This window comes from Bos mutus, chromosome 25 (genome assembly GCF_027580195.1).
Source record: "Bos mutus isolate GX-2022 chromosome 25, NWIPB_WYAK_1.1, whole genome shotgun sequence".
In the NCBI taxonomy this organism is placed as follows: domain Eukaryota; kingdom Metazoa; phylum Chordata; class Mammalia; order Artiodactyla; family Bovidae; genus Bos; species Bos mutus.
In genome coordinates, this window is record NC_091641.1 from 24,858,547 (window position 1) to 24,868,964 (window position 10,418).

Consider the following 10,418-nt stretch of genomic DNA (forward strand, 5'->3'; position numbering starts at 1 on the left):
CAAACTGGTAGATTTAAAAATCCAAAATCAGCTACCGCTGACAAAATGAGAAAGAACCAGGAACGCTGTCTATAATTTTATGGAATAGGAATGTCACAGGGGAACCCTTGACAAAACTTACCGTTATTGGTTTCAGTGGGTGATAGTCCCCAAACTCCAGCGGTACAGACTCCAATCGGCATGACGCAAACTCAGCCTTGTAGTTCCTATTCCTGGAATGCCTGGTAAACAGCAAAACCCAGAAACCAATTTAGTTGGAGATGCATACATATTAAAAACTTTTTGCTAAAAAAAAAAAATTGTTTTTGATGAGACAATTGACAGTGGAACAGTACTTCTACCAAGACCAGTAAGTAATGGTAAATTTTTTTTAATTTTTTAATGGTTTGAAGGTATAAAGAGCTGCCAAGGCAAACAAAACCCATGAGGCCAGACACCAGAACAAAGGGAAGCTCAGTGAGGTGAAGCCAACTTCTTGCTGGCTATCTCTGGCTGGGCACTGTTGATTCTTGACATGGGATGTGAGGCTGAAGCCAGGCAGAGGGCGGCTGCTAGGAGGCAGAGCAGCCAAAGAGCTTTAAGGAAAACTCACAAGGCTGGAGACAGAAACTGGGGTTCAGGGCTATGGAGACAGCCAGGGCTTAATGGAAGAGCTTCTGAAGAAAAGGGAAGGCTGAGAAGTGAGAGATTTGGTCCTGGTTTCCCTTCAAAGTAGTCACCAGTTAAGCTGTATGGAGCAAGAGGAAGAGGCCAAATAGATGAAGAGCAGACAGTTTCATCAGTCTGGTGGAGAACCAACAAGTGAAGGGATTAGTGAAAAGAAAAATAAAGGGGGAGAGATTATTCACATTGAGGCACGGAAAGGAGAAAACATGAAAAGCACAGAAGAGTGGAAAAGATGAAAATGATACGAAGAAACGCCTAACACACATATCTGAATCTTGAAGGAGAGAGAAAGAACAGGCAGAAGCAGCATTTGAACAGATAATATTCCCAAACTAAAGACATCAATTCTGAGATTCAAGAAACACTTGTGCCCCACGCAAGACGAGTATAAAAACAAAACAAAAAACAACCATACTTAGGGCCTTCATAGTAAAATGGCTAAAAACTAAAATGAGAATTTCTTAAGAGAAATAAAGATACGTTATTACCAAAGGACAACACTAAGATTATTATCTCTGCATAAAATGAGATCCAGAATAAGGATCCAGAACAAGGATCCAGAAAAGGGATACTGGAGTATTACAGTACTGAAAGAAAATAATTGCTAACCAAGAATTTTAGACCTAAAAACTATCTTGCAAACATTATAGCAAAACAAAGAAGTTTCCCGTCAAAGAAAAGGGAGAAAAGCAGCAGTAGCAGAACCACACATTTTTTTTTAAATGCTGAAAGTAGAAGGAAAATTATCCCAGCTGAAAGCAAAAAATATGCACGTGTGTACGTATTTCTGGAGAAGGAAATGGCACCCCACTCCAGTACTCCTGCCTGGCAAATCCCATGGATGGAGGAGCCTCGTAGGCTGCAGTCCATGGGGTCCCACAGAGTCGGACACAACTGAGAGACTTCACTTTCATTTTTCACTTTCATGCACTGGAGAAGGAAATGGCAACCCACTCCAGTGTTCTTGCCTGGAGAATCCCAGGGACGGAGGAGCCTGGTGGGCTGCCATCCATGGGGTTGCACAGAGTCGGACACGACTGAAGTGACTTAGCAACAATATGTATTTCAGTTCAGTTCAGTCACTGAGTCATGTCCGACTCTTTGTGACCCCATGGACTGCATCCATACATGACTACTGGAAAAACCATAGCTTTGACTAGACAGACCTTTGTTGGCCAAGTAATATCTCTGCTTTTTAATATGCTGTCTAGGTTGGTCATAGCTTTTCTTCCAAGAAGCGTACATCTTTTAATTTCATAGCTGCAATCACCATCTGCAGTGATTTTGCAGCCCAAGAAAATAAAGTCTGTCACTGTTTCCCCTGTTTCCCCATTTATTTGCCATGAAGTGATGGGACTGGATACCATTATCTTAGTTTACTGAATGTTGAGTTTTGAGCCAGCTTTTTCTCTCTCCTCTTTCACTTTCAAGAAGCTCTTTAGTTTCTCTTCTCTTTCTGCCATAAGGGTGGTGTTATCTGCATATCTGATACACATGTATATGTGTTTATATATATATATATATATATATATATATATATAAAAATGAATGGGTCCTGAATATTCATCAGAAGGACTGATGCTGAAGCTGAAGCTCCAATACTTTGGCCACCTAATGCGAAGAACCAACTAATTGGAAAAGACCCTGATGCTGGGACAGATTAAAGGCAGGAGGAGAAAGGGGACAAGAGAGGATGAGATGGTTGGATGGCATCACTGACTTGATGGACATGAGTTTAAGCAAGCTCCAGGAGTTGGTGATGGACAGGGAGGGCTGGTGTGCTACAGTTCATGGGGTCACAAAGAGTTGCACACGGCTGAGCTTCTGAACAACAACAACAATGCATATATGCAATATGTACAAAAGAGCACAAAAGATAAAGGTACAGGTAAAACTAAATCAACTACAAAAAATAACTTCTTATGGTGTTTACAGTATACACAGAGTAAGAATGCATGACAACTAGAACATAAAAGGCGCAAGAGATACTACTTAAAAACTCAGAAAATTGTCACAGCACAGGAAGCCGGCCTCTTTGTTTCCTTGGCCTCCAAATGCCTTGAATTCATCCCTCCCCCCTCAAACCCACCCCCATTCGCAGCTTCTTAACTTTATTAATATTTGTATGAACCCCAAATCTAGTCAGCAGTTAACTGGCTTTACTTAGTAAGCCCCACCAACCCAGAAATCTAACACAGTACCAAAGAAATGAAACCCCATGTCATTTCACTTCTATCCCTTTCCAAATAAATTTCACTTTGGGTGTAGGAAAGGAGAAAAACTAGTGAACAATACAGACCAGCCTCTGCTTGTTTTTGTTTTTAAACGAAAACTCCTACCACAATATACTGCCTAGTTCCTTTGGGTCACATTTACTAATCATATACTGCCTTCATCTTCCAAAAATACTGCAGATGAATTCATTGCTGAAATAGTCTTCCAAGCTCCTTTTAATATGCCACCAACCAAGTCTTGATTAATAAACCAAACAAAACCCTGAAGAATAAATTGGAAGACTAGTCATCAACAGCCCTAATGGAGTTTTAAAAATCAAATTATACTTTTCCTCCTTTCAGATCACTCTTAACTTTATCAGTAGAATTCTGCAAAGCTAATTGAATGAGTAGAAATATAATCTGACCTGAAATTTAACTGCAAATGTGTTTTTCACCTCTATAATAATTATTAGCAAATCAACAGCTGCAAAAAGCACAAAGTCAAAACAACAAGATGATGTGATATACAACTAAATATCTGTTCTCATTTATTATGTGCTTATTAATGTTGGGGCCCACAGTAGGCCACCCCAAAATATGGCATATTGATTATTTTGAATTACAGTTACTTAAGAAAAAGATGATATAAAAAGGGACAGTTTGACCCTCCTGTCTTCCTGAAAGCAGGAAATAAGTCTCCCATGTGAGAAGTGCTCTCCCTGAATCTGAAGGTAGAAGGACACCCTTGTCATCAGAGACAGGGAATTCAGGGCCAGTTCAGTTCAGTTCAGTTGCTCAGTTGTGTCCAACTCTTCGTGACCCCATGAATCACAGCACGCCAGGCCTCCCTGTCCATCACCAAATCCCAGAGTTCACTCAGACTCATGTCCATCGAGTCAGTGATGCCATCCAGCCATCTCATCCTCTGTCGTCCCCTTCTCCAGTGTATAAAATGAACCTCATTATCTCTTTACTACCACAGGTCTGCTGTTTAGATTCTTCACTAATTAAGCACCCAAAGCCTAACTTGGAAAGACTAGAGAACTAATCTTTCTTCCTTCCTAACTAGGAAAGACTAGAGATCTCTTCAAGAAAATTAAAGATATCAAGGGAATATTTCATGCAAAGATGAGCACAATAAAGGAGAGAAATGGTATGGACCTAACAGAAGCAGAAGATATTAAGAAGAGGTGGCAAGAATACACAGAAGAACTGTACAAAAAAGATCTTCACAACCAAGATAATCACGATGGTATGATCACTCACCTAGAGCCAGACATCCTGGAATGCGAAGTCAAGTGACCCTTAGTCACTACAAAGCTAGTGGAGGTGATGAATTTCCAGTTGAGCTACTTCAAATCCTAAAAGATGATGCTGTGAAAGTGCCGCACGCAACATGTCAGCAAATTTGGAAAACTCAGCAGTGGCCACAGGACTGGAAAAGGTTAGTTTTCATTCTAATCCCAAAGAAAGGCAATGACAATTCTCAAACTACCGCACAACTGCACTCATCTCACATGCTAGCAAAGCATTGTTCAAAATTCTCCAAGCCAGGCTTCAACAGTACGTGAACCATGAACTTCCAATATTCAAGCTGGATTTAGAAAAGGCAGAAGAACCAGAGATCAAATTGCCAACATCCGCTGGATCATCGAAAAAGCAAGACAGTTCCAGAAAAACATCTACTTCTGCTTTACTGATGACGCCAAAGCCTTTGACTATGTGGATCACAACAAACTGTGGAAAATTCTTCAAGAGATGGGAATACCAGACGACCTGACCTGCCTCCTGAGAAATCTATATTCAGTTCAAGAAGCAACAGTTAGAACTGGACATAAAACAACAGACTGGTTCCAAATCGAGAAAGGAATACATCAAGGCTATATATTGTTACCCTACTTATTTAACTTCTATGCAGTGTACATCATGTGAAATGCTGGGCTGGATGAAGCACAAGCTGGAGTCAAGATTGCCAGGAGAAATATCAATAACCTCAGATGCACAGATGACATCACCCTTATGGCAGAAAGCGAAGAACTAAAGAGCCTCTTGATGAAAGTGAAAGAGGAGAGTGAAAAAGTTGGCTTAAAACTCAACATTCAGAAAACGAAGATCATGGCATCTGGTCCCATCACTTCATGGCAAATAGACGGGGAAACAATGGAAACAGTGACAGACTTTATTTTCCTGGGCTCCAAAATCACTGCAGATGGTGACTGCAGCCATGAAATTAAAAGACGCTTGCTCCTTGGAAGAAAAGCTGTGACCAACCTAGATAGCACATTGAAAAGCAGAGATATTACTTTGCCAACAAAGGTCCATCTAGTCAAGGCTATGGTTTTTTCCAGTAGTCATGTATGGAAATCAGAGTTGGACTATAAAGAAAGCTGAGTGCTGAAGAATTAATGCTTCTGAACTGTGGTGTTGGAGAAGACCCTTGAGAGTCCCTTGGACTGCAAGGAGATCCAACCAGTCAATCCTAAAGGAAATCAGTACTGAATATTCATTGGAAGGACTGATGCTGAAGCTTAAAGTCCAATATTTTGGCCACCTGATGAGAAGAACCAACTCATTGGAAAAGACCCTGAGTCTGGTAAAGACTGAAGGCAGGAAGAGAAGGGCACAACAGAGGATGAGATGGTTGGATGGCATCACTGACGCAATGGAAATGCATTGAGTAGGCTCCAGGAGTTGGTGATGGACAGGGATGCCTGGCATGCTGCAGTCCATGGGGTCACAAAGAGTCTGACAAGACTGAGCGACTGAACTGAACTGACTGAAAGCCTAACTTTCTTTGTTCTGTCAATTCCTCACAAGTTTATAGTTTCTTTGTCTAAAAAACTATAAGAGCTGCCTATTGTGACCACTTCTTAGGTCTCATTTCTATGAGACCTCCAAGACACATAAATTAAAACTTTTCTCCCATTGATTTATCTTGTGTCAGTTTTATTAGTGCAGCCACAAGAAATCAAGAGAGTGGGGGCAGAGGGGGATTTCCCCTCCCTGACACTATACATCAGGATGCAGGCCAAGGCCCTTAACCTCTATTACCACATTTAATACTTTGGCCACCTGATGCGAAGAGCTGACTCACTGGAAAAGACCCTGATGCTGGGAAAGATTGAGGGCAGGAGGAGAAGGGGACGACAGAGGATGAGATGGCTGGATGGCATCACCGACTTGATGGAAATGGGTCTGGGTGGACTCCGGGAGTTGGTGACGGACAGGCAGGCCTGGCGTGCTGCAGTTCATGGGGTCACAAAGAATCGGACACGACTGAGCGACTGAACTGAACCACATTTAATCAACTTTATGAGGTAGGCACTATGATTACGTCCATTTCTCAGATGGAGAAGCTGATGCTGTTGGTTAACTTGGGACAGGTGAGCATGTGACAAAGACAGATGCATATTGAGGCAGCCTGCCTCTAGGACTCAGCAGTTCTATAGATCATCCACAGGTCACCTTGAGAATCTGAAAAAGCAATTGTCATTTTAAGGATTGAGCTTTGAAATGATTTTTTTTTTTAAGTTTGAGGGAAGGATTCTTTCAGGGAAAAAATACTGCTTCTGATGAAAACAAAATCTTTAAAAAAAAAAAAAAAGGAAAAGAAACATTTCCCCTTCCTCAAAGTCCATGTCAAGTTGCTATTTTGATTTTTCAATCACATCTTCTGTTACTTCCATCGTGTCCTCAGCTTTGCTCTCAGTTCCTTCTGTGTGTGTGTGTGCGCGCGCATGCGTGCATGTGCACTTAGTCGTGTGTGACTCTTTGTTGCCACATGGACTGCAGCCCACCAGGCGCCTCTGTTCACGGAATTTTCCAGGCAAGAATACTGGAGTGGGTTGCCATTTCCTACAAAAGCGTTTTCTCCACAGCCTAGGCCTTTGATAAGGCTCACAGTGACCTCTAGTGGGCATTTTCTCAAAAAGCCTTGCTTTTCTTCTTCCTGTGAATGCACCTGATAAACGGTTAAAATCCCCCCAAATCCCAGCTCCCAGCAATGCAAAAAGTTAGTCAGGTTCCTTGGCACTGCCGCAGAAAAAAGGCCAACATTTCATATCTCCACTCTGAGCTTGGTCAGACCTCTGGCTACTCCAAGTACGGCCCACAGATCATCAGCAAGGGCTTCACTGGGGAGTGTTCAAATATCCCGACCTACAGAATCAGGGTCTGTATTTCACCAAAATGCCCAAGTGATTTAAATGCACATTAAATATTAACACTGCCCTGTTTTTAAATTATTTACAATGAATGACATGAATGCATATAAATCCTATTACCAGTTACTAAATGAATCTCCTTATACTGGAAACAGTAAAATCCACTAACTCCTTTTTTTTTTAATAATTTTATTTAATTATTTATTTTTGGCTGTGCTGGGTCTTTGCTGCTGCTCTGGCTTTTCTCTAGTTGCAGCAAGCAGGGGTTACTCTCTAGTTTTGGTGCTCAGGCTTCTCAATGTGGTGGCTTCTCGTGTCGCAGGCTTGGGTAGTTGTGGGCTCAGCAGTTGCAGCTCCCGGGCTCTAGAGCACAGGCTCAACAGTTGTGTGGCGCACAGGCTTAGTTGCTCCAAGCTATGTGGGATCCTCCTGGATCGGGGATTGAACCCATGTCTCCTGCACTGGCAGGTGGATTCTTCAACACTGAAAGATCACAGAAGCTCCAACTAACTGCTTTTTAATTCTCAAGTGATTTTTAAATTGCAAATGACATAATCTGGCCACACAGCTTTTTATCCCCCAATTACAATGTACTCCCCTTCCCTAACAGTCTTAAAATGATGTAAAAATTCTGACTCCAAAGAACAGTATTTTTAACAGTGCTATGACCACAGCATTGAACAGGAAATGCCATCCACAGTGCACTGGACATCTCACAAGTGAAGTCAGTGGTAACAAAAAGTGTGGGTAAAAAGAGGTATTCTGGGGAGACCCATGACAACACAGCAGAATTCAGGAGCTGCACAACCCAAGAACCTCAGCCCACGACCTAGGCTGAAGGACCAGCTGACAATAATGATTAAGATCACAGGACTGATAAATCTACCATATGACACAGCAATCCCACTACTGGGCATACACCCTAAGGAAACCAGAACTGAAAAAGATACATGTATCCCGATGTTCATTGCAGACTAACTACAGTAGCTAGGACATGGAAGCAACACAGATGTCCACTGGCAGATGAATGGAAAAGGAAGTTGTGGTACATATACACAATGGAATATTAGGTATAAAAAGGCATGTATTTGAGTCAGTTCTAATGAAGAATACTGGAATGGGTTGCTATTTCCCTCTCCAGGGGATCTTCCTGACCCAGGGATCGAACTCTTGCATTGGCAGGCAGATTCTTTACCACTGAGCCACCTGGGAAGCCCCAACGTAAAATCTACCAAAGGTAAAAATGCTCTGAAATTAAACAGCATCTTCCTGGAACTTCTAATTACAAAACTCCAGCCAACTAAGTTCACTGAAGCCATATGTTATGGCATTTAAGTCTTAGTAATAAGAAAAGCTTTGACCAACCTAGATAGCACATTGAAAAGCAGAGACCTTACTTTGCCAACAAAGGTCCCTCTAGTCAAGGCTATGGTTTTTCCTGTGGTCATGTATGGATGTGAGAGTTGGACTGTGAAGAAAGCTGAGCACCGAAGAATTGATGCTTTTGAACTGTGGTGTTGGAGAAGACTCTTGAGAGACCCTTGGACTGCAAGGAGATCCAACCAGTCCATTCTGAAGGAGATCAGCCCTGGGATTTCTTTGGAAGGAATAATGCTAAAGCTGAAACTCCAGTACTTTGGCCACCTCATGCGAAGAGTTGACTCATTGGAAAAGACTCTGATGCCGGGAGGGATTGGGGGCAGGAGGAGAAGGGGACGACAGAGGATGAGATGGCTGGATGGCATCACTGACTCGATGGACGTGAGTCTGAGTGAACTCCGGGAGTTGGTGATGGACAGGGAGGCCTGGCGTGCTGCGATTCATGGGGTCGCAAAGAGTCGGACACGACTGAGCGACTGAACTGAACTGAATTCCCTAAAACGACTTTTGCGTGACCAGGTCAAAGAAAACTCAGGGCAGGACGTATAAGGACTCACTGTCATCTAATTCTAATTTAGTGTACCAAGCCTTTGAAGGAAGACTCTTTAAAGAGTTATCCAGTTGAAGGAAATACAAACCAGAAGTATGTATCTGATTATTTCTAAGGTCCAGGACTGTGTATTTTTTCATTTGTTCACTTACTCGCTCATTTAACGTAAACCACTTCCCATAACTTGCAGAGAAAGATTAGAAAGTAATTTCCCTTTCTGAGACGTAGAGGAGAGCTCACGTGCCCATATGATTCCACCACTATCACAACTTGCTCCAGTTCTTCACATAACTGTCCTAGGAACTAGTTGTTGACACTTAGTGACTAAACTATATATATATATCACTTTACAAAGAGAGGAGCCATAAGGCTTCAGCTACTGCTGAAGCGCCAATTTCTCCTAGCTACTCCAGCCGGAACGGCCCCTACGGACTCATTACTCTACGCACACGCCCACAGCTCCTTCTCGATGAACTCCTACTCATCCTGCAAAACTCAAATCTATGACTCTTCCTCTCTCAAGCCTTCCCCAAGCCGTCCGGTGTGCCTCATCCCAAAGCCTTCTTTGGTCATTCTTCTATTCTGCGTATCTGCTCCGCTAAACAGCAGCTCCTTGAATCCAAGGAGTATATCTAAGGGTTCTGTATCCTCGAGTTCTGCACCCGCCCGGTGCAGGGAGAGAGCCCTGCACAGAATCGGATGAATGGCAAGTCTCCTGAACAAGAAGCCAGTCATTCAGAACACAGCCAGGCCCTCCGAGTTGTCCAGACCAGAGCTGAGTTCACCATTCTCTGCATCCGCGCCCCCAGAACCCACGGCAACTTCTGGGAAAGCGGAAGCCGGGGAACTTGAGTTTTTTTTAAGAAAACGAATGGAGAAAGGAGCGGGGAGGGCGATAGGAGGAGAGGACCAAGACCCCACCGGTCCGGCATTAGGAATGTCCTCTGAATCCGGATAGCCGCCCCACCCAGAGACTGGGTGGGAGACTTCACCAAACCCAACGGAGAACAGTTCATACACTCCCTCGCGGAGACACACACCCAGAAACAAGAGTCCGAAAGACAACCAAGGCCACTACCTCCCTAAAGCCCACTCGCCGCTTCTTCCTTACCAGGGAAAGGCGGCCATCTTCCCAGTCACATGACCGGTGGGTCTGAAACCGCCCGCCCAATTCACCCTCTCAGACCCCGCCCCTCCCAGCCGCCATGTTTGCGAGGGGCGGGCTCACTCCTGACGCGCCGGGGCCGCCGAAGTTGCGCTGACGTCAGTGGGGACTTTTGTGGCAGGTGAACGTCTGGTCCGCAGCGCCCTCTGGAGGCGGTGAAGAATCCAGACGCCTACTGCAGATGGTGACTGCAGCCATGAAATTAAAAGACGCTTACTCCTTGGAATAAAAGTTGTGACCAACCTAGATAGCATATTGAAAAGCAGAAACATTACTTT

General features: G+C 43.5%; 1 protein-coding gene across 3 annotated transcripts in view; it reads right to left on the minus strand.

The window, feature by feature from the left end:
* Nucleotides 1-10,138, minus strand: part of VPS35L (VPS35 endosomal protein sorting factor like) — a 138,107-nt gene extending 127,969 nt beyond the window's left edge. For 2 of the 3 annotated variants that reach the window (XM_070363051.1, XM_070363053.1), the window contains exons 1-2: nucleotides 10,087-10,138; nucleotides 122-221 (exon numbers count right to left, since the gene is read on the minus strand). In XM_070363051.1, the coding sequence (XP_070219152.1) occupies nucleotides 122-221; nucleotides 10,087-10,103 (117 nt within the window). In that variant the 5' untranslated portion in view covers nucleotides 10,104-10,138. Of the gene's footprint in view, nucleotides 1-121; nucleotides 222-4,148; nucleotides 4,257-10,086 lie in introns of those variants that run through there. The other variant, XM_070363052.1, reaches the window with a different exon arrangement.
* Nucleotides 10,139-10,418: the final 280 nt, after the last annotated feature.